The sequence below is a fragment of the Leptosomus discolor genome, chromosome 7 (genome assembly GCF_034619465.1).
Source record: "Leptosomus discolor isolate bLepDis1 chromosome 7, bLepDis1.hap2, whole genome shotgun sequence".
Lineage (NCBI taxonomy): Eukaryota > Metazoa > Chordata > Aves > Leptosomiformes > Leptosomidae > Leptosomus > Leptosomus discolor.
In genome coordinates, this window is record NC_141397.1 from 20,165,068 (window position 1) to 20,193,012 (window position 27,945).

The 27,945-nt window shown below is 39.1% G+C and overlaps 1 protein-coding gene across 1 annotated transcript in view; it reads right to left on the reverse strand.

Annotated features, from left to right (window-relative positions):
• Window positions 1-2,125: 2,125 nt before the first annotated feature.
• The window catches only part of SNRK (SNF related kinase), a 40,408-nt gene continuing 14,588 nt past the window's right edge, over window positions 2,126-27,945 (reverse strand). Inside the window, exons 4-7 of the mRNA XM_086468179.1 lie at window positions 14,751-14,892; window positions 11,971-12,183; window positions 10,748-10,882; window positions 2,126-5,987 (exon numbers count right to left, since the gene is read on the reverse strand). Coding sequence (XP_086324305.1) covers window positions 4,769-5,987; window positions 10,748-10,882; window positions 11,971-12,183; window positions 14,751-14,892 — 1,709 coding nt within the window. The 3' untranslated portion in view covers window positions 2,126-4,768. The remainder of the gene's footprint in view (window positions 5,988-10,747; window positions 10,883-11,970; window positions 12,184-14,750; window positions 14,893-27,945) is intronic.

The window sequence follows — 27,945 nt, forward strand, 5'->3', positions numbered from 1 at the left end:
CGGTCACTAATTCGAGGGTTCTTGACTTCTAGAAATTGATGTCATTTGTAATGCACACAGATAGGCCAAATGGAGTCAGCTTGTTACAAGTGATTACAATTTTAAGCTTAAAAAAAAAAATAAAAAGCCAGTGCCTGTGCTTCAAGAAGGGAGCAGGTGCGAACAGCTCCGCAGACATTCCTCCAGAGAAGGGCGGTGCGGCTGTCCCTCAGCACACCGTACGTACGTGACTTCAGCGAGGGCGCCTCGCTGCCTTCGGTCAGTGGGCAACTGAACAAGTGAGTCACTGTTACGCCTTCCCAAGTGCAGTCACGTCAAGGCATTATTACTCAAACACCTTTTACTGAAAGCAAGTCATCTCTGGAATTAGCAACAGACGGATTGTTCTGACTCATCCACATAAACTTAACTGGGGGTAAAGGCTGTCGGGGTGGCTGGGGTGTCTCTAGTGTTTGGGACATTCCACTTTGCCCCTGGTTCCCTGTTTATTGCCAGCCATCTGCACTCGGATTTCTTTAGAACTGGCTAGCACAAGTCTCTGTCTGCTAATGAAAAACTCATTAAAAAAAAATATAATCTGACCTGTGCTTATCAACTACTGAGGCGTTACTGCTTGGCCTTGTTGTCTCGAAGAGGAGGGTTGTACAAGCTTTGTCACACCTTTCCTGGCTCAGGCATGGTCACAGCCCTGTGTTCCTTGGCTGCTGCTGCCTCCACCCCATTTTGCATGGAGCAGCGCTGGGCAGCGCACCAGCAATGGCAGGGTCCCAGCTGCAAAGCGCTGCACAGCACGCCAGTCGTAAAGCAATCCGTACTGCATGTCCTTACGCAGCCTGTTGACCGCCAGTAACCCGTCGGTGTGCCCAACGCCCTGTGCCCAGCCCCTCTCTGGCTGGTTACAGGTCCTGTTCCATGAGCAGTTCCATGACCACAGAAGACCCTGAGCAGGTTGTGCAGAACAGCTCCAACCACAGCTCACCAGAGCCATCGCTATGGGTAAACCAGTGACGTGCATGGGAAGATACCAGACCGGCCCCTCAGGCAGCCCCGTGTGCCTTATGCTGGTGGGGCCAATGGGTAGAGTGTGATCCAGAAGGAGGGGCTGGCACAGCGACCCCCTCCCCCACCTGAACCGCTTTTCACAGTCCCTGGGAACGAACGCAGCAGCAAGCAGCGTTACTCTCCTAATGACGCGTTATGGCACAGCAGGTTATCAGTGACGGTGGTGACAACAGCTTTGTCTTAAGGTGCCCATCTCCTGGTGCACAGACAGCACGCCCCGCTGCTCACTCTGCTGTGCATCCATGCTGACACTAACAGTGGTTTTCTTACTATTACCCATTTTAGATGGCAAAGAATAATAGTACTGGGTTAGATTTGCCTTAAAAACAATAGTTTACACTCTGCAGATGGGGTAAACTGGTGTACAGCCCCTCATTGCCCCTGACATGATCCACACCTCACTTTCCCCAAGGGTTATGGCAGGGGCAGGTGAGGCGTCCCTCCCCTGGCTGAGGTAAGACTCATCTTACCTCATGAGTGAGTATTTTAACTGAGATTTTGAAACCTGTCATGTTCTGCACTCCAGTGCTGCCAGGCACGAGCTGGACAAGAGTAGTGTAGAATCACAGGCTGTAAAGGTCACCTTGTCCAACCCCCCTACACCATCATCGTGTTCCCTAGCTGAACAGGGGCATGGGAAGTTTACTAAACCATTTAAATCAGTGTGAAGTTCTGCCTCAGGAACAGCTACCTCGGCCCTTAAACAAAAAGCCCTTTTAGCAGATACCAACAGAGCCAACTTTTAAGCCCAAATGAATAAGTTTTATCTAAGCAAAAGAATAACTGGAAGTTTGCAAATTAGCCTGCATCCACACACCAAGTCTTATTTCCTCAAGGCAAGGGAGCTGATGGTTGTACCGGTTCCCGTTTTGTGGCTCTGCGGCCTTGACCAGCGCTGCTCAGCCAGGGCTGTTGGGGGCCAGCAGCGCCCAGAGCTCTCACAGCAAGCATGTCCCCAGCTGGTCCGACCTCAGCAGCGCTGCAGCCCGGGGACCCGGCCCGGGGCTCCTGCCGCCCTGTGAGCACCGGGAGTAACAAACCGCAGTGACGTGCGAGTCATCAGTTATGCATCAATCAAGATATCGCTTTTATTAACGGGATTTTCCATTTCTGTCGCACACCGTGAATGTTTATACAATGAAAGCGCCAAACATTGCTGGAAGCAATAAGATCAGCTGATAGTTCTGTACCCTCTTAACACACACATGGATTCTTTCTTGGTGAGAAATTTTTAGGTTTCTGTTCATTACTTCTGCTTATTTATACTGCTACTCTTAAAATTCTGTGTCAAGATTGTCACATCTTAAATACAGGTTAAGTTGCTAGAGGTACATTTTTTTTTATATATGTTTATATACACACATACAGAAAAATACAAGACTAATTGTTTTTCCACAATATTTAATTTATACACTACTGCAACTATATGCAACTCTTAAAGACACGTTAAGGGGTACAAGAAACTGTTTACTTGCTCTAAATAGTTTGGTCCAATATTATCTTAATGTAGTGGTTATTCTCGCCCTTCCTTTTACATGACGACAGGATACAACATACACCACATGCACAATCATTCACCTACCAACACATGGATAAAGGACACCACTCAGACTAACATCTGTACACCCAAGGGTCCAACCAACCACACACAACTATAAGGCTATAATACAACTATGCAGCATAAATGGTCAACACTGCTGTTCTAAAGTGAGCACCATATATATACAGTTGTATATAAAAACATTGGAAACAAAATACACCTGGGGTTAGTTAAAAGGTGCCATTCCAAGGCTGTACATTGTATCAGGAAAGAATATTTACAATACTTGGAAAAAAGCTGCAACAAATAAGTTTATTGCCAATGCCCTTTATAAACTTGTCTCCTACATGGATGTTACGCTCACTGTCTGTGAACCACACATCTCATTTCTGGCCCTTGGTAAGATCCCTGCTCAAAAATTTCAAGCAAATGTGTTCTATGGCTTCACCCACACATCTATTCCTGTAGCTTTTGATTTATAAATACCGCGCCACCTAAACTGCAGCTACAGTTTAAAACTTAAAGAAGTAAAACGCTTCTCCTTTGCCTTGCTCAGGAAGCAGAATGAGAAATCCCTGGCTCGGCCAGCCAGTGAGAATCCCCCACGCGATTTAGACTCTCTCAGTAAAGACCTCCCCTCACCAAGAAGAGCTGTCACGAGCTGTAGAACTTACGACCCAGCGTAACGCCGTTCTTTGGTGCTCCGCTCCCTCCGCGGCAGGCGTGAAATGCGCTGTATTTGACCATTCTGCAAGCCTCACAAGATGCTCAACAGTGTAAACTCCTCTCAGACGTCCAACGTCCGCCCAGGGCGCTGCTACATAACACCACCAGTTTCACTAGCATTGCTCAGAAGACCCAGTGCACAGCATGAAAAAATAAAACATTCTTGCCCTTCCCAAAACTAGGAATCTGCAATATATTTTATTCTAGATAATAAAACTCCACAAAGTTAATTCATCTGGTCAAAAGTGTCCTTTTGTACAGAAATACTCTAAATCAAGGCCTTGCCATGGCAAAGGGAAACCCGACAGAAAGGCCAAGAGCTGTAAAATAAATACTTTCCTATGTGCTATTTTAAATTGACTTTATGGAAAAGCATGATTACTGAGGGAAAATAAGTGGTGTATACATAGGGAACAGCAGTAATTTAAGTCTTAAAAAGAGTAATAATGAGAAAAATGTAAGTGACAATAACAATTTCCATTTAATCCAATTACCTAAAGGTTTTCCATCCCTTATTGCCTTTTGAAATCTCAGGGAGGGGAGAAGAGGACAGGGGAGAAGGTTTACAAGGTAGAAACCTAAAATATTAAGTGTCATGATATACTAATAACAAAAGTAATTCATACAAATACTTTATTTTCAGTTAGCATGTAAAAACTCAGAAGTAGACTTAATTTACCTTTGTTATATTAAAAAAGAAGATTGTCTGCTTGTAATATTAACATATTTCTATGGGAGAAAGCTGCCTTACAAATCTACTTGCCTTTTTTTTTTTTTTTTAAGGAAAACTGCCTCTAGCAAAACAAGATCTTTTCAGTTTGATTTTTGAGCCACAACTTTATCCATATCATAGCTTAAGACAAATAGGTGTGGGTTTAAAATCATATTTCAAGATCACTAATTTTCAGTGCATCTTTGCTTTGTACAAGCCTTGGAACATCTGAAAGCTCCCTGAAGAGTTTTCAGCATCAAAACATTATTGCTTTGGTTCTGTTTCAGACACATAGAAGTATGCCACATATCACATATTTTAGTTATCACAGAAGGTCAGAACAAGAATTAGCATTTCACAAGCAAACAAAAGCTCCTCTCTCTAGTTTAAGTGCAGAACATGAAACTTCTAAGTGCTTCCTTTACATTAGGATCCAGATTTTTTTTAAGTTTAATCCAGATCTTCCATAGTAAAATTATAAATGTAAAAATTACACAATAAAATATTCTGTTTTGTTGAAAAAGAAAAACATATCTGCTAGCAGCATGCAAAGACCATGCATTGTCATACCATCAAGCAAACACAAAATTAAAGTGTAATAAATAACTGCTCAAAGCCCACTTAAAAATCTTAAGACAACAAAAGGGGGTCCATGACAAGGTGTTCACAGCTCTGAACAGGAAGAATAATGCTGTCAAGTAGATCGAGCTATTAAAGTCACGTCATCGTCAAATGACATGACAACAACTGGTTTGACTGGAGGTACACAGCAGCCCCTCCTTTGGGTTCCGCTGAATATTCACAGATATCGTCTTTTCACAGAGAGGTAGTTGTAGCACATTGTTTTTCAAGTTCCTGTTCTTTATCCGTTCCAATTCATTTGCTGTGTCTGACATCTGGTCAGAAAAAAATTTTAGGTTGCCCAGCGATGGAGCCTGGTGTGCGCTTCCGCTGGAACTTATACACATTTTCCATGTGGATTTCTCCTGTACTTTCACACTGGAAAAGGACAGACTGTTTTGAGGATCAATAATGTATTTAGTGCTGCCGTGAATCTGTGAACCTAGGCAAAGGCTCATTAACTTCAGGCTTTCAACCAGTTCCCCTGCACTTCGAGACGAGAGCTGCATCGAGTTTCCGGGCCCAGCGCATCTCCGAGTGGAACCCGAAGTGTTGTTGGTGCTGCCGCTGGAGCTGCCGGAGGGACTCCCCCCACCTTTGTTGTTGTCACTGGGGCTTGTTTTGTCTACCCCCCCGTTCCCGTTGCTCGGTTTGCTCTGCCCGCCGCCATCTCCCTGGCTGCCCGGCGGCCCCTCGCTGCTGTCCCGCCTGTGCCAGGAGTAGGTAAACCCGCTGTCTTTGTCCAGGCGTCTCCGGCTTTCCGAGTCGTCATCGCTTGTTTCTGAGCTACTGCAGCTGGAGCCCCGCCCCTGGCTTTTCCTCCGGTGGTAGCGTTTATGGACTGTGCTGGGGGAAGCAATGTTCATTTTTAACCTGCTCAGCTTTGGGGGTAAGTTCTCATCCATGTCAAACTCATCATCGGACTCGCCCTCCTCAAAGATCTGATTGAGGACCGGTGCGCTCTTTCTTGAAGTAAGACGATTTGTAACTGAAGGCTTACGGCGCAGGACAACTTGAGTAGAAAGAGAAATAGGTTTCTTATCTTCTTCATCCTCCTCTTCATCCTCTTCTACTCTGAACAAGCACTTCCGCCCACTGGTAGTGGGTTTCAAGCTCACCGAAGGGACTGCCGAAAGCGCCGGCCCGGCTAATTCAGGGATATCTTCTTTCTTAGCCGAGTCGCCAAGGGCCTTGCTTCTGTGGCCATTGAGAACGTTTTCAGCCGTGCGAGCCGGTGACTGAGGAACAGTTGCATGGGAGAGGGGAGAAGCTGTAAGGTCATCCTCCAGATCCTGGGGTACGTCGATTTTTGTTGGCCACGACTGCCTACATAAACAATTACAAAGGATGAAAGAAAAGTTAGATCATGGTGAGCATTTCAAAACATGAAAGAAAATGTAAGATCTGCACAAGAGAAGCACATGTACTGCCACGCAAATTGGCCTGCTGAGTGGCATGTTTGTAAACAACAGTACTGAGGAAAAGGAAACATTCCCAGAGAACGTGCATTCCCTTAGAAATGCTGTGATTTGAAAGGAACATCATATATACAAAAGCGTAGTTTAGAAATTACATCAGTTACTGTCAAATGAAATATTAAGATTTCACTGCTCTCTGAAAATGAATTAAGCAACAAAAAACTTTATTTTCTTTGGGACACAATTATTTAATCTGAAGCAGGTATAGAACCAGTAGTACCTAAGAGGAAGATACGAGCTGATTCAAGCACAATTTAAGTAACATAGTATTACAAACTACTTTTAATCTGAAGCTTCCGTTATTCCCCCCCCCCCCGCCGCCCAGTATTCTTAATATAAAAATTAGGTTAGAATTAATGTGAGTGAGACTGAAAAATTGAGTAAAGAGAGACATTCTCTCATCTTCAGTAAGTCTCATTCAGACCAAGCTCTATTCTACAAAATCCCCTTTAATTTTAAACACACATGAATTGAGATCATACATTTATTTGTCCTTAGCTGAGCAACTGGAATACAACTGCACAAATTCAGGACTCGAGCTGCTTAAGAACATGACACTTGAATAAACTGTCAATCCAGGTTCAAAGTGTGTGACTATGTACTAGCATTAGCTCAAATCAGAATGAAAGTAACACTTGAGTGTAAATCCATTTTACAGTTAGCAGCTGATATCTTATCTCCAGTATCTAAGCTAGTATCTAATGATTTGTATTTTACTTGAAATCCTAATATATATTGTAATTTTCCTGTAATATACACAGTATAAATTAAGAACAAGGACTGTCAGTCTTTCCTCCCTCTCTATTTTGAAAGCCTCATCCAAAAGACCAACACCTACAGACCAACTCCTCAATACTGAGCAACTCTTCAACTGCTTCACTCAGCATAAGCCCCACATTTCTTCTGGAGACGCCAAGAAATTTTTTCTAACCTTTCAGAATTGTGTTTAAAAAGTTTCCCAATCATTTAACTTCACATAACTAAAATACTCCAGCATACCGCATGAAAAGCTGTGGCAGAGACCACTGTTCGCATACGGATAGCACAAGACATTCCCACCCGTATTTTGGGTGTGCCAAAAGAAAGGGCTGCGTGACTTCGTAGCCCAGTTTAGAAGGAAGGCATAGGAGGAAAGCGGGAGAGGAAGCAGAGTGTTCCACACCAAGTGTGACCCCAGACACCTGCTCGGACAGCCTGCGTACGAAGGTGGATGGATCCTCCAGCTTCCTGATCTCTGCTGTGTGAAGCTGAAGAAACGAGGAAAGCTCAGACACCCCTTTGCTATCCTTAATCTAAACGTGCTCTTTTTAAGTGTTCAGGTTGACAGCAGCGCCTGCACTAGGACTGCATGCGCTCAAGGCTGCCTCTGCCACGGCTGGGCAGAACGGGATCCTGCAGAGTGACATGCCTCTCGTCACAGGCAGCAGCTGACAGCTGCCTTCCCAACTGTACCAACTGTGAAGAGCAGCACTTCGTTAAAGCCGACGTTAAACTCGTCAAGCCTAACTGCAGGCTCTGAAGCACTAGCTCAGCTTTGCTTAACAAAGCAGCGACACAGAAATCCACCAGGATCCTCTAGCAGTGGGACCCGGCTGCCCACACACCGCGTAAGCCCCTGTCGGCCGTTCCCCGGGAGGGGCCGCACGGGCTCCTTCCTGTCTCGTTGGGCACTGGGAGCTGCTGGTGCCCTCCCATCGGCTTCCCTCCAGCGAGCAGCTCAGCCTGGAGGAAGGCCACACAACCAGCAGCTCCCACCCAAGCTGTCCAGCCGAGGAGGGGAGCCTAGGTTGTGGTCCTCCTTGGTTTGACACTGGCATCCTCCCTCGGGCCCCAGCTGACTCCAGAAACGCTGGGAACCACTGACCTTGTTTTCTGAGGACTTGTGCTATGCTGGGTATTTTAAACACAAACCACTGTCTGTGATTAACAAATAGGAGTTAAATGAATTAGAAACATAACTACAAAAGTGACAGAAAATGAAGATCTAAATCTTTTAAGAATTGACCATGCTTCAAGAACAGACTGGTTTGTCAGCAAAAAAAAGGAAGAGAGTTCTGCGGCTGTCACAATGAAGGGTAAATATAGTATCTAACAGTACTGGAGTTTCCAGGCAATAAACCTCCTCACTACAGTATGTTTCTCATAGCAGCCCATCTTTGCCTCCCTTCCCTGCCACCCCCTCCTTATTCTGTGTAGGCCGGGGGAGGGGGGCAGAATGGGACAGAAGAGAAGCTCCAGGTTGCAATTAAGTTGGGTGTTGGTTTGTTGGGTTTTTTGAAGTCTCAAAATCAAAGTCATGCACTACTTTGTGGTCATCCTGTATAAACACTTTGAGTTCAGAACCATCACGAAGACAAGGAATAGCTACCTGGGACGATTAAGGCAAGAGTTCCTGAGCTTATTTATGGAGATGTCCTTGTCATGAAAAGAGGATTCATACTCATAAGGCAGGCTGCAACTACTCTGTTCAACTTTACAAATTTATATCAAGGTTTAGAGTTAATGAACTTGTTTATTCCAGTTCCTCATGTAACTGGAGCAGCTCTTCTACTGAAAGAGTGACACTGATGCAGAGAAAAAACAACAAAGCCATTTAAAAGCAGTCTTTGGAGTTTCAGAATTTTCATTTGAAGGTAAACTCAAAGTTTTCCTCCAAAGTATTTTGTTTTATAACTAATACTTAGACACATTTGATGCTCTGCTTGGATTTCTTTTTTTAAAAGAAATTGATGCAAAATAAGAGGATGATCCATTAAGAGAGAACGGCAGAGTGAAAGTTACAGTAGTTCAGACCCGTGAAGAGAGGTAAGCTCTAATACCAAGCTCCAGACCATCTAGGTACTGTCAGCAACCCTTAGCCGCCTGCAACAATAGCTCTTCTGAAGTACTTGTAACCACCCAACACAAGAGGACATTCCCCACGTCAGTGAACACTGAGTGAATGACCTTTTAAGTGCAGCAACAAAATTTCAGTCTGCTCTAGTACACAGCGCAGGGTGCAGTCTCCTCTGGAGATGACAGATGTTGAGAACCACTGTCAGGTTCGGAAGGAAACACCTCGTTACTCAGGCAGACAGAACGGTATTCAGAAAAAGACTCCTCTAAAAGCCTGCAAAATCTCAGCCTAAATCCAAGGTAACAACCGACGGAGGCGACGTATCTTTAACCAGCTTTCCAAAGTGCACGCCACTAGGTTGTAACAAGTGTCTATTTTCTCTAGATTGAACTCGAGGTACTAGTATCCATCTTTTATCAATTAGGCCAAGGAAAATACGCATACACACCAGAAGGACACCATAGCATTCATTCATGTCCCTGTTATCATGCCTATTAAATGACTGCACATGTGACCTTGCGTGACAGGTGCACAAAGAAACCTTCAGAATGAACAAGCTATTTTGTCTTTTTCTCTAAATCCTACAGACAGATTAACAATGAAGGTAGAACAGCAATTCTAAACATCAGCACAAGCAATTAATATTCTTGTCTCATTAAGAGATTAGCTACTAACAATTGTTATTATTGCTAATAATAGTTACCAATAATATTTTATCAAAATCTAAAAGGCAACTTTTGAGGAGACTGGAGGTTAGAGAACAAAAATTATTGGAAATGCCTCAGCATAACCTCCACCTTCACCCATAGGCTTGTCAAGATGGGCCAAGAAAAATATTTTTTTAATAACAGCAGATCCCCAAGTCATAGTCTAACACTTAACTCAGGAAACTAAAACCAAAATGTTTAAGAGAAATAACTGTTCAAAACATATGTCCTCCAATATCAATGTGCAGGTACAAACTATACTATTCGCCTTGTGTTTGTTTTGTTCGTTTGTTTGTTTTTAAAGCATATGCTGCTGTAACTGGACGTATGGGATCTTTGCTAACTGGCTGCAGAGCAAACGGGCTGGTTGAACATATCAATACCAACTAGATGCCAGAACCCCGCTTCCCTCTTTAGTTTTACTGTGTCACAAGATGAAGCTTTGAGAAGTCTCAGGGAACATTGCTATAAGTTTTTTTAATCATGTTTTTGTCAAACTAAAAAGTAAATCTATCGCAGTATCTTTAAATTGGTGATTAAAGACATTAATTCAACAGTTTTCCTTAGACAACGTATCAACCAATATTAAAAAGAACATAACCTGCAGATGTTTGCTCTAAACTTGATTTAGGGGATGTTCGGCCCATTAAAAAAATCAAAGCTAAACCGTAACATCAAGTTCAGAGTGATTTCTCATTTATAAGTAATTCCACATCAACATGTTCATGGATTATGCAACTCATTTTTTTCCAGGGATATTACATACACAATTTGTGTGAGGAACTGAAGGGCAATGAATATGCCCTTTCCTAGGAGGTGTGAAAACTTACTACTTCAAATACAGAATTCATTCAAATGGTTTAGAAATCTCCTGAAAACAGTAGGAATTGAAAATATTATTGGTAACCGATTTCTGAACAGCTTCTGAAGCATCCACAGCACTTTAAAGCCATTTAAAATGTGCAATGAATATGTATTTTACTGTTTTTAAAAAAATAATTACTTGAGCTATTCAGTAATAGTCTCATTAAGCTAGGTTAAAAATTTAGATTCCTAAATTCTTACCTGAACTGAGCTTTGATGTTGCTAGGGCTTGCAGATCTGGTCTGAATTTCTTTCTCTTGTTTTTCTCGCAGAATCCTTTCAGCTAGTAAGAAGTAAGTAGCAGTGATGTGATTGTATTTGTTAGTCTCCAGTGCCCTAAGGAAATAACAAAACATGAAATAAACCATACATCAATGGTTTTCTAAAAACTGGACATGCATCTTGCACAACTTGCTGCACTTCTTATAGCAGGAAGAGTGCCTGAAAGCAAAACTGCGTATTTTTGATGTTTTGACAAGCATGTCTTGGTTTATTAAAAATAAAGAGCCAACAAGTCCAGTAATTACAACTACAGTTGAGGATGAGGACATCCTCAGAATATCACCCCCCCAAAAAAAAAATTAAGAAAATGAACATTCTTTAAATGATAAAATTGTATTTCATTAGTGTTCCGCAGCAATGGTGGGCTTTACCACTGGCACGTACAACCACAAAGTATTAATATGGAACAACTGGAGGAAAAAGCTTCATTGTTTTAGGTCTGTCACATTAAGTTTACAGTAAAATTAAGTTCAGAAGCCAGTAAGCATCATTCAGACATTCTAACAGAAAGGATGCCACTGTTACACAGCTAAAGGCTTAAGAAGCAAGACTGCTGCTTCCCCGCCCCCACCCCACCCTCCAAATGGTAAGGCAGTAACAGTTTTTCCAGATTAAGCACAAATAGAAAAAGCAATTTTAAGTCCTCTTTCAGTTTTGGGAATATTTTAGAAATTTGGGGGGGTTGATCTATTTAGGAAAAAACTACATAGCTTTCTAGCAAGCTCACTCAGTGACAATGACTATTTTGCTTTACATAGACAAAAGGAATAATATTTTTAATTAACAAAGATTTAGGTATACTGGAAATGTACTACGGGAAAAATGATCACATTTTATCAACTCCAAATATCCATGAGATACAAAGCACAAGTAAAGCATGGATTTCAAAGCCATTAAGTTTACTCAAGATGGCAAACTACCACAAGAATTACACACTGTTCCAACACATTTTCTTGAAGTTTTTCCTACGGTTGCATCTGCTTAAGTATTTCTCATCCTAGAATACCCTATCACAGAGCAAGATTGCAATATTTTGTTTATTAACTGAATGCCTTGATATTTAAACACTGGACTTATGACATTCTTTAATCAAAACTGACAGATGCACAAAACAAACCATATATAGAAAACTGACAACTTACTCCACTATTGTATCTCGGTCTGCTATATCACCAAGAACCATGCGTTGGATGATACTGTTGTGTTCCTCCTCAGACAGGTTTTTATATGACACAAGAGGAATATTGTACTTTGTTGCAGGAGATGGGTCAACTCCTTGGAGCCATGCATGGTTTTCAATCTCTTCCAAAGATGCCCTTCGCTTCGGGTCTCTCTGCAACATCCGTGTAATTAGACTGTGAATAAAAAATAAATCTAAACAAAATGCACTCGCATGTTTAAGAAGCAGCCATTGTAAGAGCTGCATTACAAAGAAATTTCCTGCTGTGAGTCCACATAGATCTGTAGAAGTCTCTAAACAATGTGATGGGAAATGAATTACTCTCAAAGACATTCCAAATACTGCTAAACTGAAACAATCCATTTACTTACTGAAAACTATAAATATCATGAACACTGTAGTTTTCATTTACTATGCTTAGATTCTTAACCTGATTTTTCTGGTTGGTTTGGTTTTAGTAGGTCTTATAGGGCAACTGTCACAGATGGCCTACAGGCTGGTCTGTAAAATAAGAGAAATATAATTTTCTATTATTGATGCTGTCAACAAGAATATGGAACAGCAAGATAAGTAGAAATATTTTATTCTGCAATAGCTATCAGACATTTGGATTCTTCAGCATCCCTGAAAGAACAGCGACCTGTTCTATCCATAGAGAAAAAAAAACCCAAACAAAACACTATCTGGGATGATGAAGTGACAAACCTGCTAATGGGTTGATACTGAGGGTTTACAAGTGCTGAAAAGGAAGGGCATAAATTCTCCAAATAAACAGAGAGACACAACTTGATTAGCATAGCACATCTTTGTTCACTTATTGTATGCAAAAAAATTTTGAGGGATGTATTTTTGGCTTTGCACAACAAACAGAACATGGATATACAGTTTTGTTGCCAAGGTTTCAGTGAAACTTTATTGCTCCAATATGTGGAATGAAAGTTCTGTGGTCCTCACAATTTTTTTTATTGCACTAACTATACTATACCATGCAACTTCAGACTGCAACGCCACACAAATCACAAAGGTAATCAGTTTCTTTTTTTTTTTTTTAATGTGAGATGATGTATGGAATTAAAAATGGAGGTTAATTCAGACTTCTTAAAACTCAACTGTAAAAAAAGAATGTTACATATATATTTAGTAGCTGTGGCCTCTGCCTTTACCAAAAGGAAAGGCGGGGCAAGACATGGGAGCCTTGATTTCCTTTGCTTTTGTTAATATTATGACAGAAAGGGAACAAACTATATACCTCATCTGACTTTTTAAACCACACCTGTAGTAAAACCACACAAATGTACCACATGTGCCTCCTGCTTTAAGCTGGCTTCTGCGAACCACCAGGAACACTTCCACTCCAAGCAGAGCTGAAACGTTCCCAGAGTCTTCTCCCTAAGACCACCCAGCCTACAGAGGACTTGGGTCACTGAGCGTACCCTGTTGATGCATTGCATAGAGAGCGCAGATCTACTTGGGCCTTTATGCAAATTACCGTTAGCCAATATACCAAGCAAAAAGCTGCAAAAAAAGAAGATTCTTGGCCTCAGCACAGCATGCAGCATCAAGATTTATTTGATAAGATGCCCTGATAAGAGCTCTCTTTTAAACCTCTTCCTGTATTGTATTTATACCTCTTCCTGTGTGTAAAGCTCTTCAAGCTGTTGAAAGCACTGATGGCAGCTTTTCCATGTTACTGGAAATGCTAGACACTAACGACAAGACACGCAAACCAGCTACGGCATCAGGTTATGCATTAGATTCCTGGACCACACAGATGACAGGCGAAGAGAGGAACGGTCACTATGACCACAGCTGTAACAAATTTCATTCTGTGTCAACTAACAGAATTCTAGATGCTGCTCTAGTTTTTTTGACAGGACCAAAAGCATTTTTCAAGCACTTATAAAGGCATCTGGACTTTCGTATTGAAAATGAAAAGATACCCTATTGCAGATTCAAGAACACAGCCAAACACTGTAAAATAGTCCAAGTGATGCAACTGGGATATGTATTAAAAGGAGTGAGGAGGTCATTAACCTATAGGGAAATACTGGAACATACAAAAAATAAAAAAGCTGCAGCGAACCCTGCAGAAAAACAACACATCAAAATGAGTCATGATTCCCAAGTGGCATATGGCATTTGCAGACAGAATATTTTTCTCCCTTGATTGCCTAGAATGTTGGTTTGGAGTTGCAGTTTCAGTGGGAGATGAACAAAACTTGCTGTGATATCCTTGGGTTTTGATAACTTGTATTTTGAACAGAAATCTGTAGAATCACTACTTTTTTTAACCCCTGACAAAAAATACTCTGAGCAACACCTTGTAATTTGTTCAGCAAGAGTGGTGGCCAAAGCCAGTTGGTGGTGAGCAACTTCTTTAATCATTTGTAAAATGCATGACAACTGACGCACAGGAAAGAAAGATACATTGTGTAAAATCAGTAGTGAGTTTCACACAAGTGTGAGAAAAACCTATTGGCAAAAATACCATGGGATGAACCTTTTGTAAGAAGAGACACAAAGAATAAAACAAACAAACAAACAAACAAACAATACTGGTGCCCAAGAAACTACTCCAATCGATATGAAGAAATACTAACAACTAAGCAAAAGCAGTAGGCGTAATATCTTATTAACAGGTACAGAATATTCTAGACACTGATAATATGGTATGAGGAACTCTCAAAGGTAATCAGAATCCACCTCTATGAATGCTTCTAAGTTCTTTAGTACTCTACTTACTCTTTACATTCTTTGGACACATGAGGTGGCACTGTGTATTTGCAGTCCATTATCATAGTCAGAGTTTCACTGTCATTTGCTTCTTGAAATGGCGGCTGTCCACAAACCAACATGAAGAGGATGACCCCTAAACTCCATATATCTGTAAATATATAGTACATTTTAAAATAACTGTTGAAGAAACAAGTAATTACCATCAAAAGCATGAGATATTCTTGAGATGCATACTGGGGTTATTACTGCACTCTTTGATTACAAGGATTACTTATGGAATATCCAATTCCACTGAAGTACAAAATACAGTAGTTCCATTGTTTGACAGCTTTTATAGTTTTAGAGGAAAAGAGAATCAGAATTTATTACTTCAAGGATGCAAGGGGTTTGAGATGCATAACATCTTTGACAGAAAAGTGTTAGATAAAGCTGAAGATAATCTGGTCACTCAGAAGACAAGAATTCACTACCGTTTTCTTCACAGGTAGGCACAGATTAAAGAGATTTTTATTCAAAGCATGTTCCTTTTTGAAGGACTAGCATAAACCATTCTCAAATTTGTTTTCATGTTACTCTGAAGTAGAGAAATTACAAAGGAAGTCAATTACTTCAGTGAGACTGAACTAGATATGTTTTTCCTTCATCAGTGTTGCTTTAAAAAATTTGTTGCTACTTCTAATGGTAAAATAATAAATTACATCATTTAGGTAAAACTACCTTCTTACACCAATCCTATTACAGATTGCAGGGCATTTTGTGTTGGTTTGTTTTTTTTTTCTTTTCTAAATATCACTCAAATATAACAATTAACAGTGATCTCTACTACACTCTGGGAGTCTTCTTGCTTCCTTCTAATTCCTGCTTCTGTAAAATAACAGAACAAACCAAACATTTAACAACTTTCTTGTTCCCCCATGAAATGACATACCAAAAGATGAAAAAGCAGCACTGCTGGGCATGAAGCCCTTCAGTTGAAACCAACTGAAAGTAAGTTGAAACCAGCTTGCTGTAAAAGCTAATATTTAGTTCAAATCTTTATTAAGAGTTTGCCTAGAAGAACGTATTTCACAAGTCTCACTGCATTCAATACACGAAGCTTAAATATTCAGAAATGTTTCATGTTGCATGAAACTAAATAAATAACTGCAATATACGCTTAGAGAAAACACCATACTGTTAATCTGCAACTACAACTCCATGCTCCAGAAATTTCAGTGGCAATGTCAGGTCCTACACCCTAGCATTTCACAGATCTGTACCCAGTAAAACCAAACAGCTGAACTGAGAGAAATGAGGAAAGAGGGGAGAGCAGCTTGCAGTGGTCGTACGAAGCAGAGCACACCAGCCCTCTCCTGGAAGAGTTTGCAAGAGGGAATCACAAACTAAGTTACCTATCCAACTGCATCTTGCTTTCTGTGGCCTACTCAAAATACCTGACATCCATTTAAAGCTGAAGGATGGCTACAATTTTATTTAATATTATGTAAATCACACGCATTCATCCCTAGAACAATTACTCATTTTGCTAGATACAACCCATTCTTCATATGGTTTAGCTGACAGAGGAACAGAAACACTACATGGTAATTTTCTTTAGAGCTCTAATTTGTAGTAAGTGTATGCTATTAAGTCAGGCAATTACTTGATTTCTGTTATGTTTACTAGGGCCTCAATCCTGTAGGTACTGAGCATTTTGAGGCCAGTACACCCTATCACATATACCTGCAAATTCAACATGACTACTCACATGTTTAAGATTCAGTAAGTGTGTTAATACTTTGATAGCCTGGTGCCAGAAAGCTGAGTGTTCTGGAATACAGAATTTAAAAAAGCCTCACAAGACAGAGAGGTAATTTCACCTAGGAGGTTTGCCTTCAATTTTGTAAAGCCACTTACATCTTTCTCCTACTGTTTAGTTTTAAAGTGACCAAAAAGTTTTGGTGCATTATCTCTCACTCACGACACAACAGATTGTAAGAACTCATTTTTTGCGAGCACATAAAACGTATGAATTCATGCATTTCTGTTAACAGCCATCTTTTGGCTATCAATGTCCTTCCTAGACTTTTAACTTCACCTAAAATCCATTTTGGGGTGGTTGTGGGTTTTTGTATCTGGTTGATACTCCCCCCATAATAAAATGCTTCACGTATCCTTTCAGCATGAAGTATTTTAGGAGAGTCCATGTAGCAGCATGTTGTAGGTGTTTGAGAAAATGAAAGCATGACAGCACAGCAGTAACTAAACCAATGTTGATAGTGTGAACACACAGAACTTGAACGCTCCATTTAAACCAGCACAGGGTTGCCTGAACTCAGCTACAACACACAATTATTTTTCACTCCTCACACTAAACACAGTGTAAAGGACGGTAAGTGGGAAGGAAGTGGTAAAAAAAAAGCTGACAGAAAACAGGAAACATTAAACAAATTTTGAAAGTAACTTCATTTGAAATACACAAACCCTGAAAGAACAACAGAAAAGTGGAACTGGTTTATAAGAACTGGTTTATAAGATTATTCACTAGTATTTCAAACTGCCACAATTATTCAGGCAATAGCTGTGTGCAATCCTAAACAAAATAAGCACAGTAACAACAGTAACAACAGTATTGCCCTTCCCAACCTACCACAAAATTTCACACTGGCACTTAGTTTCTAAGACACATACAACACTGTATGAAATAAGTTAGGATTTTTACCAGCAGATCTCTCTGCAAAAAGAACAATTTCCAGCACAGACAACAGGAATCCCTGTGGGGTTTGCATTATAAAGTTTTTATTTTGCATATTAGCCACTTATTGCTTGACATAGGTAGTACTAACAAAACAGGGAAAATCATCTCCTCTTTGCAAAAAGGATCCATAAACTTGAGGGTTAAAAAGTCTTACTTATCTGTAAATATCTCTTCTAAATTTAAATAGGTGACCTACACTCCCAACATGCAAGTTTAAACATGGTGGTTTGCTGGCCTTCAGCGAAACTCAAAATTCAAGGTTTAGAATCTAAAGTCTTGCAAACCAATATTCCAAAATAATGAGTTAATACCCACATATCATTTTTGAAATATTTTAAAAGATCAGTAATTAAAGGACTATAGTGTACGTATATAAGAAATGCTGATGTTTGTACCTGATTTATTAGTTTTAAGCCATTTTATACATGCAAAAAAATCAATCCTGTATCTGCACTTTCATCCTTTTCTCCACTGGAGATCCATAGCTGCATATTTCAGTCAAATTCAGAAAATATACTGCAAAAAAATTTGAAAGAAATGAAAATGCTTTCTTCCCTTTAAAGATAAGAATTTTGTTCACCCATTTAATGTAACCACCATGGTACATTTTAGAAAATTCTTGGCTTCCAGAATAGTGCCATCTGACTGACAAAGGCAAAATTCAAGATCTTTAAGCACGGCCATCTTTAAGAAATTAGTAAAGGAGACTCAGAGATCATTATAATGCTTATTTACCAGCTCCTGCTATTTCCCCGAAACAATACACAAAGCCACACACAGCAATGTTCTTCACCATACTGTTTTGTGCTGCCATAATCAGCACTGCTCTATTATTCTTTCCTATTAATAAAGGGAAAACTCATCTGTCCTCTGGATCCCATTGGGAAAATGGAGATGCTTTGCACTCAACTGATCGAATGCTTTGATCAACACTGACTCAACACACGCTGCCCATTCTTGTGCTGTACGCTGCTATTGCTGATCTCTGGTGTGCTATTGCTGGTGCTATTGCTGATCTCTGATCTACTAGGTGTAGCAAAAGGGGAATAACTGCTTCTGCTGGGGAGATCACTTCCAGCAGAGCAGACAATGGCACCTGGACTTTTCATTTCTAAATCCCAGAGAGTGTTCTTACCCTGTTACAGGAGGGGGTTTCACTCAAACTGAGTGAAAGCCTCAGTCAAGATCTAGTGACCTGATTTGTTCAAAACATCAACTTTGACAACAGTTGTGTGAGCAGATTAGAAAGATGTTGGAGCAGCAATGAAATGAGCCTGACACCTCAAAGCAAAGCTTCTAGATAAAAGTAGCGGCTCTTATTAGACCAGCTAATAAATGGGGAAAGGGCAAAGAAAAATAACTCAAAGTGTAAAGGAACAGAAGTTTTTCTTGAGATGTCCACACACTTGTGAAAACATACTGGGGTGTTTTTTTGGTGAAGGCAGCCCTTATAGTATGTTCTGAATTTGATATACCTTATGTCAACTCAGAGGAAAAAATCCTAGCTGAGACAGTTTCCTGTTTTCACACATTATTAGAAGCTGTAGATACACATTTAAAAGCAAAGACGACAACATCTGTTTACATTTTTACCCATTCACTGAATGGCACTGGTTCACTAAAGGGTTGTACAAGCACCAGAGTCAAAAAAAATGCAAAGGAGAGTGCAGAACTATACGGACAGGATCTGAATGCAGAACAAGACTGCTTTTTTTGAGACCTGTTAAATGTACTGTGCCATTTAAAAAAGAAACCCCTCACCTTCAGTTCAATGCAAATATGGTTTGACATACAGTAACACAGTAAAAACTCTGCAGAGATCTACCTCTCCTCCACCTTCACACCCTGGCATACTGTTCTGAGATAACGTATTACCTATGGTGCTATGTTAATGCTCCAAAAAATAGTCAGGTTTTAGACAAAACTTTTAGATATTGTAATAAATTTACTACTGGATACTTTAATCAGATAAAGGAGCAGATTTTGTAAGCAAAAATCCTTTGCTTAGGCCAATGACTCAGCATATATTTTTAGCTATATTCTCTTCTCACAGCTCAGAACTCTGGTGCCAGAGTCAATTCTAGATTTGAGACTCTTAACTGAAGGAATACAGGGAAGACAAGGGTAGAGACCTACCTCTAGAAGAGCAGAGTTAAACAAGAATGTAATTTTCACAGTTTCGAGGTTTTCACTACTCAGTAATTAGCAGTTGAAGGCTTTAGGGAAACTGCTTCCTTCTCTCCTCCCTTCTAAGGGTCATCTAATTTACTGTCTTCAGAAAATTAGTGGAAAGGTAGAATTTAGGCCTGACATGCTACACACATTTAGCACACTTATAACCTGTAAAACTTCAAATCATTATGGTGAAGGAAGACACACTTGTATACCACAATGGCCAAAATCAAGGTCTTTTTCAAAAGCACAGAATATCTCAAGATGCAATTTAGCCTTTAAATTGGATACTAGTAACTTGAAACTGCCATTGCTATAACAAGAATAAAATATTAGATTAGGACTTTCAAAAGCACTAGTAGCTAGCTATAGCAGAGAATATTTTATTGGTTTTAAGGCCATTAAATAATGTTGATCAGGAAAGAACTGTTCAAGCAGGATTCCCAGAACCATGACAACCAGGGCTGTGTATACGCAACTTCCTTACATAACATGAAGTCACTGCCATAGAAACCAAACCACGTCATTAGCTGTCTATGCTACGCCTGTCTTAAACACAGGGCAGTCAAACATCTGTTATGTTCAAGTTTGTACACTGCACAAAGGATATCCATATTCATCTGCTTAACCACTGAGCCGGGCTTCACCACTTCACTTGCCATTTATTGCTTTCTAAAGTTCCTGATTTACTCCTAAAATAAGCACTACAGATTTCAGGAAGTTACAATTTATGTGACATGGGGGATCCTTATAGCTTAAGACTTACTCAAATTTCTACTGTTCCTCAGAAGTCAGACACCTATCACAATTTGTGATTTTAAGCAGCTAAAAACCCATACTCATTGTGGAATAGAAACATTCACATTTAACTACATAATGTAAATTGAGTCTGCTTAAAGTTGTTTATTTCAGACCTTAATGGGAAAAAGATTCCCCCCCCAACTTAAATGTAGAACTGCTTAACAGTTTACACAGTTTATATTGCTCACCTGATAAGACAGATCTTTCTACAGAAAGCCTGCTTCTTCAGAAGTGATTTGTAATATTAAGTTGTTAGGTTTTATACATTTCTCATTGCAACTTTTACTATAACAGCTGAACATTATAGTTATCTTTTACTAGAAGCCACTTAATAAGCAAAAAAGAAAACAAAACTTCTATGAAGATGACAGAAATGTTTACATGTTTATTTTGCCACTGCAGAGGTATCAATGGACTGTGGATAAATAGATTGAAATGGACCCCAGTTTCCAGCATCGTGGGCAATTACCCCAACCACTATCTTAAGACATTAAAAAGAATGTCATCACCACTGCTGCTACAACCTCTTCAGAGCAGATTTGTGGAAGAAAGCCAATCCATAGAAACTTGTTGAATACAAGCCTTGAAAGAGACTCAACACATCAGCACTTCAATACCAAGTTGTTCTATGAAAAGCTAAATAGGAAAATCTAATGTAGAGACCATTACCATCTCTGCACTCTGGGCATGTTCAGGGCTAGGCAGCGACTGGGCGCTATCTGAAGACCGCTGTTTTGAACTCAGACACAGAACTGCATCATGAACTACTCTATTTGGATTGGAATTTAGGGGTGGAAACTTCATTGGCTCAGGAGTAGGTGCAGGCTGATATCTCAGAGGATAAGTGGTAAGCATGCTTGCTACAAGTTGAAATTTAAGATCCTGTTCACAGCATAGGCTATGGAAAACAGAACCAACACTCCAATTTATAGCATAGCTTCACATAATTGTCTGAAGAACCAAAACACAGTTTAAGAGTAAAAATTCATATGACAAGTCAAACACTGCAGAAAGTGAGACTTCTACTAGAAATAGTGATGAAAAATTACATACTACAGTATAAAAGGACAAAAGATGGTATCATACTGTTGAATTGTTTGAATGGTGGCTGTTATATTGTTGATATACTAGTGCTTCAAAAGGAGAATAAGTAAAGTATTTCCACTCCATATAAGGTAAAATGCTTAAAAAAGTTGCATCTCCTTTGCATAAAAAGTCAGTAGCAAGACAGTATAGAATAACTGCATTAATGGTTTCAGCATTTCTGTATACCACAAGTATTTTTACACTACCATGTGCACAGACTGATGTCAAATCTGGAAGCTGCTCAAGCTGGACCAGTTGTAAAATTCAAAGAGTACAGCTAAAGATCAAAGATTACTTTTCCAAGATACTCAATTTTTAGCTGATTGAACTATTCTTCCATTCTTTAACTTTTAATGAAAAAGGCTTTGAACAAACTTGTGTACCGACCTCTCTAGTTTTCAGAGATGCCACTGCCTGTTAGTCAGCCTTTGGTTTTTGTCTTTGTAAATTTTTTTTTTCCCCTTGCAGAAGGCTGAGGAAATCATCTGCAATCAATGCTAACATTTTCAAAATTAACAGGCAGAACTGGGTTTCCTCCTTGTTTTCAAGCACTACAAATCCAATTAAAATTACTATTAGAACACATAGCAGACAAGAGAATTAGGAGAAATCTTTTCCTTCTCCCATCCCTCCAAAAAAGAGCATAAATAGCAAATGGCATTTAGCAAATTATTTTCATAATTAGCTTATCTGTGATGAAACAGTCTGTTCTATATATGTTATTTTATTTGATTAAGACATGATCATCAGTAACTAGTCTTATCTTTGGAAGCAATTCTTATTTTCATTCAGTCTTGCAACTAATACTTATTTTTCCCTGAAGACAATAGCAAGGGTTTTGCTGGTTGCATAGAACTATTAAAATACAGACTAACAGTTGTTCTTTATTTTTTAGTAACTACTGCATCTCAAATTTTGGTAAGGATATTTTGATGAAAACCACCACCATTGAAAGGTCTTACTGAACACAGGTCACTGCCTTTCCTTCAAACTAGCCTGTTTTACTCTGATTGATCAATTCTGCATTTAGAAATGCATTCTTTCTCCTTCAGTTTCTGTTGCTTAGCCACATTTCAGAAATTACCAAATCTACATTAAAAACACAAATAAAACCAACATTTTCTGTGTCAATTTCAATACTACTACTCAAGAAAATATATTAGCCAGGATAAAAAAATATTAATAAATTAAATGTAGAAGGAAATTTTTTCTCTGTATAAAACATTCTCAAAATCATCGGACATATCAAAGTCTATACTGCACATACAGCTTATGTACATGCCTCACTGCAATGTTTTTGATCCTTTTTTGTATACAAATACTAAAGACAATTTACTCCTGGTATCTAAGAAGTCTTTCGTATTTTCCGACTGACTGCCTTTTCTGAAAGGTTTTAGCTGTACTACATATAATTTGTACTTTATAAAAATTGACATCTTGGTACAGCTTTACACGTGAATGCAAAACTTGAGCATCTGGTTTATAACTAAGTAGTAGACCATTGATTTAGGTCCCACCAGATCTGTGTTGCTAAATTAGTCAGCCATAGCCTGAACATAAGAAATCTGAGTATTTGTTTGCAAGATACATGAAATGAAGCTTCCTGGCTGTGGAGATGTATTTATCATAATGAAATCTTGCTGCAGAACAGCAGTTTGAAATATTATGAAAACAGTTCTCCCATAAACACAGCGAGATGACTAAGAAATGTCCCAATACTTAAGTTACAGTTTAGCTGGTACAGTAGTAACTGAAGACTATCTTGACAGCTTCTCCTCTGTAGTTTCACTTGGATAAATTATTCTTTGCTTCACCCAGCAGTTTACTGGTGAATGCATTAAAACTTGTGCATAAAGTAATCCAGAATGGAACATAAATTATACTTCATAAATATTAGCTGGCACAGATTTACCAAGAAGTCATCAGGATCACAGGCTTCCACCCTTTATTAGCCCCATCACATCATAACTTCACTTCTGAATACAAGGCTCTGGTACCTGTAACCACACCCTCAATTTAAGGCATTAAAAGTATTTTCTTGTCAATAATTAGATTGAGGGGAAAAAAGCAGAATCAAAGGATGACATACTACCTAAAAACTGGACTCTGCTTTCATCAAAAAAAATTTACTACCCACATACAAATTGCCACAGAACATAAAAATAAATTCTTTTTTAACATTACATTAATATCCTCAAATTTGAAACTGTCTAGAAGTATTCTACAACCAATTCCTTACCTTTGTCCCTTCTAAAAAGTATAAAAAAGTCATTTCTGATGATTTTTCAAATTTGCCTCAGTTTTTGCAGCAGTGTGAGACATACAGCACAGCAGGGAGAAGGCAGAAAAGCATGGCCACCAACACAAGTACATCAAGCCTCAGAAATACACAAGGTACTTGCATCAATTCCTTCTGTTTCACTTCAAAAAGCATTTGAAGCTGAAAAGTAGAGCATACACAATTCTCCTAAAAATGCACTGGCAATGGTACTTGATGAATTTCAGTCAAATGAGTTTCTCTTACATGGAAGGTGAAGATAAGTGAGATAGCAAGTTTAGGTTAGATCAATTCAGCCTAACACAAAAGAGGGGCAGGTCCTACCACCTTCCCCCAGAACTCTAGTCCAAGCTGCATGCTCCCTTCACCTCCTTTGCACCAGCTCTTCCGCTCAATGCTAAGGGAACAAACAGCTCTGCTAACCTGGCAGAAGTTAAGCCTGGAGAAAAGTTAACGGTTTTCTGATAAAATCAGTTCATCCCATGGTCAGCCATGCATCAGAGTACAGCACATGAGAAGGGGTAGCTCTGCACTGATGCAAGCAAAACAAATACAACATTAAAAAGGGAGATTTTTCAAAACAAAACAATCAGTGATAAGCTTTTGTAGTACTACTTGCTTTTCATTTCTGTCAAATCTAGCTATAGTCTGAATTTGAGCATACTGAAACTTGAAAATGCTGTCAGGTATGCTAAATGATTCAATCCCATATATGGTTTGCAAGTATCTTACCACTTTAACTCAAGTCCGTCAAATCTTATAGTCAGCATTTTTATAGCATAAAAGGTTACTGTATATACCCACTGGCCATTATGCTTACATTAGTCATTCAGTTTGTGAATAAAGTGCCATACATATGCAGAAACATGAAAACTAGCTTCACACAGGCCAGACAGGGTCATCAAGGATACTTAACTATGCTCAAGCACCAAGCAAACACGGCTGAAGCTTTTAAAGACCAAACATGCTCCAGCAACACTATATGCAAGTAAAAAGCCCTTGCAAATGCTTGATGCAAAAAGAAAACAAAAGAATTTGGGATCATTCCACCAGAGACAAAGTGGGTCTAAAAGCAGTATCTTCATCTCAGGCAAGCAAAAGGTATGTATGACAAATCCTCCATTTCCTTTAATAATCAAAAATGTATGACTAGATAGTGAATACCTACATTATCTTACCATGTTGGCAGAAGATATCCAGGTCTGAGTTGAGCAAGAAAGCCAGCATCTAAGCACTAACGCAATGGATGTTATCCAAGTGGTTGGCCTCTGCAACTTCCAAGGCAGCAGCAAGTTGTATTTGGACTACAAACTGCCAGTTGAATAGCACTGAGCTACAGTAAGCATAATGTTCTTGTTAGTCACATCTTCTATGAGAAAGATCCTGCCACCATTCTCTTGGTGTTGCTGTGACAACAGACTGCAATGCTAAATAATTGTGATGCTACCTACAACGTTATTTGTGTATTACAGCACCATTCTAGAGGCCCGTGCTCAACTGTGCTAAACAGACAATCCCAGCCTTACAATCTGAATTTGCTCACTTCTCACCCCCAGAAGAATGAATTTATTCTGCAAATGTTCCCATGCGTCTATGAAATCACATACAGAATACCTGCTACAATACTAAAAACATACCAGAGGCATCAATGTCTTCCAGAATTACTGTAGCCTACACAGCACTTAATACTCTGTAGAGATGCTAAGCAGTTAAATAGAACCTGCTCTCCTCTGAAAGAATCAACTAATCTGAAAAACTGTAATTAAACTTTATCATCTAGGAAAGAGGTGACTTCTATTTATTTAATGATCCAATCTCTGTTGATGCTGGTAGAGTAACAAAGGAAAAGTATTACCAGAAGCATGCTTTATTCTTTCTCATCAGTAGTTATCTTTTGAATACTGCTGGAGTTTGCTACACCACTGCTCTATACAGAACTCTGTCTGATCTAAAACATGTCCACTTGATTTACAAAATGAACTTTATGTGCAACACTCCTCTCACTAGAATGAATTTTAATTAAGTCTGAAAAAACATGGGAGACTACAACCAACAGAACTCCTCATTATCTAACTCACTCAGCTTTTTGAAAAGCCCTGGGAGCGTATGATCATTGCCTAATATTCCTCTTGCATCATTTTAACTACAGCCTTGAACACAAAAGGAAATGAGACCTAAATTAACTAGTCTCTTTTCAAGTGTGAAAACTTTTAAGTATCATCACAAAAGGGAGATTAATCCCTAAACTAGCTGAAAGTTACCTTTTAATAAAGCAAGTTTTTCCATTATATTTATTAAGCATATAACTTAATAAAAGGCTTACCCTGAATATTTCAGCTCTTTGTAGAAAGAGCTTTTCCTTTATATACTCATGAATAATGTTATTCACGAGACATCAGAAAAGCCATGTTTGTGACAAAGGTCTCTGGCAAAAAAACCCAGATATACCTTGGTCGATTTTTCTTGCAGTAATTTTTGTGACTATAACAGCAATTTTGGATAAACGAACACTGGTGTGGGGCTTTTAAAATATTATAATGAATGTAAATGTACCTTAACATGCACAAAGTATAAGCAGGGCAATCCTTTTTAATTTGGCATTTTAGTAAATTGAGTTGGTTTTCAAGGGGTCAGATGCTCACAAAGGGGCAGGACCGCGTAGCTGCACTGGGGAAAGCATGACCTTTCTCATAAGCAACTAGCGTTTAGATTGGTTCAGCTACAATGTGATTTCATTCTAACTGGCAAAAAAAAAATAAACTTTGCCACAATCAGTCATTATTATTGCAATATTAATAGCCCTATTCAGCCAACAGCTGAATAAGTTCACAGCACTTCACCACTATTTCAGGCTATATATACGCCTCACACATTACTAGCATCAAAATGTAACTGATGTAATCTCTCTTTTGAAAATGCCTACTTCTGAATTTATACATACTTCTAGTCCACAAGTATGACCTCATCTTAGCATGCAAGTTTATCTTTAAAGGTTAAAAAAGGTTACGCAACTGAGAAATCAGCTTGTGCAAATTACATGGTTAGTAATAAATTTCCTAAACATATTATTTTAAGATGCTACATTTAAGACTCCATTTGGGGGAAGGAGGACTTTAAAGAAGTCCCTAATACTTTTTTCTTTTTTCCCCACAATCTCTGCATTTAAAATAGACAAGTCAGTCATCTTTAGAAACCTTACACAATGCATCTTACCTTTTTACCCAGTTAGAAAAGGAAAATCCAGACTCAAGGTTGTTATCCTATTGGCAACATGTAGTAATTTCTGATATTTTTATTTTGCAACTATTGCATTGATAGTAGTTTAGAGATTTTGTAGTGCGTTACAAAGTGATAAAAACTGTGCCACTAAAAGGTTAGATTATGAGCACTGCAATCTGTCAACCAGGATAAGAGAAGTTCTAGTACCCAGTAACTTAGTATACTGGGGAATAAGCAAGCAAAAACTAACCACTAAGGTGTATTTAAATATTCTCAGAAATAGAATCTAGAAATAGAAATTAACTAGCATCCTTAAACATCAGCTAGAATAAATTTTTTTTTTCTTCTATTTTTTCTAGTGTTCACATCAGTCCACTCTATTAGCCTAACCTCCTTCTCTATGAATCCATTTCAGCATTTTCTTCTAGTACTACTCAGAAGTTTACCTACCTAACTGCTTACAAAGTCCTCTAGGGAACATTTTACATGATGCTACCAGTCTCACTTTTATCATTAAGAGGTCTGAAGTACACTTTGTTAATTATATAATTCAATTTGGACCATCCAGTCATAATGCTTCTAATGCCCCCCACTCCCTCCCCACTAATCCCCAATACACCCTCAGGTTGGGCAGCAATACCAAAACTTCATTGTTTTGCTCATCCTCCAAGATTTGACTGCTACTCTGCTTTTCAATAAATATTCTATACAGTGTCTTATGTGAATTATTTAACAAATGCATTTTTCCATCTAGTTTCAGAGGCCACTGCAATCAGTTACACTCATGCTTCAGGAAACTCTCAAAGACACAGAAGAACACAGAACAACTCAGGAGTTAGGATCTCTAGTTTGCCACTAATAAAACCAGAAGCAACTCATCTAAAACATTTGACTATTTAGAAAGTTTT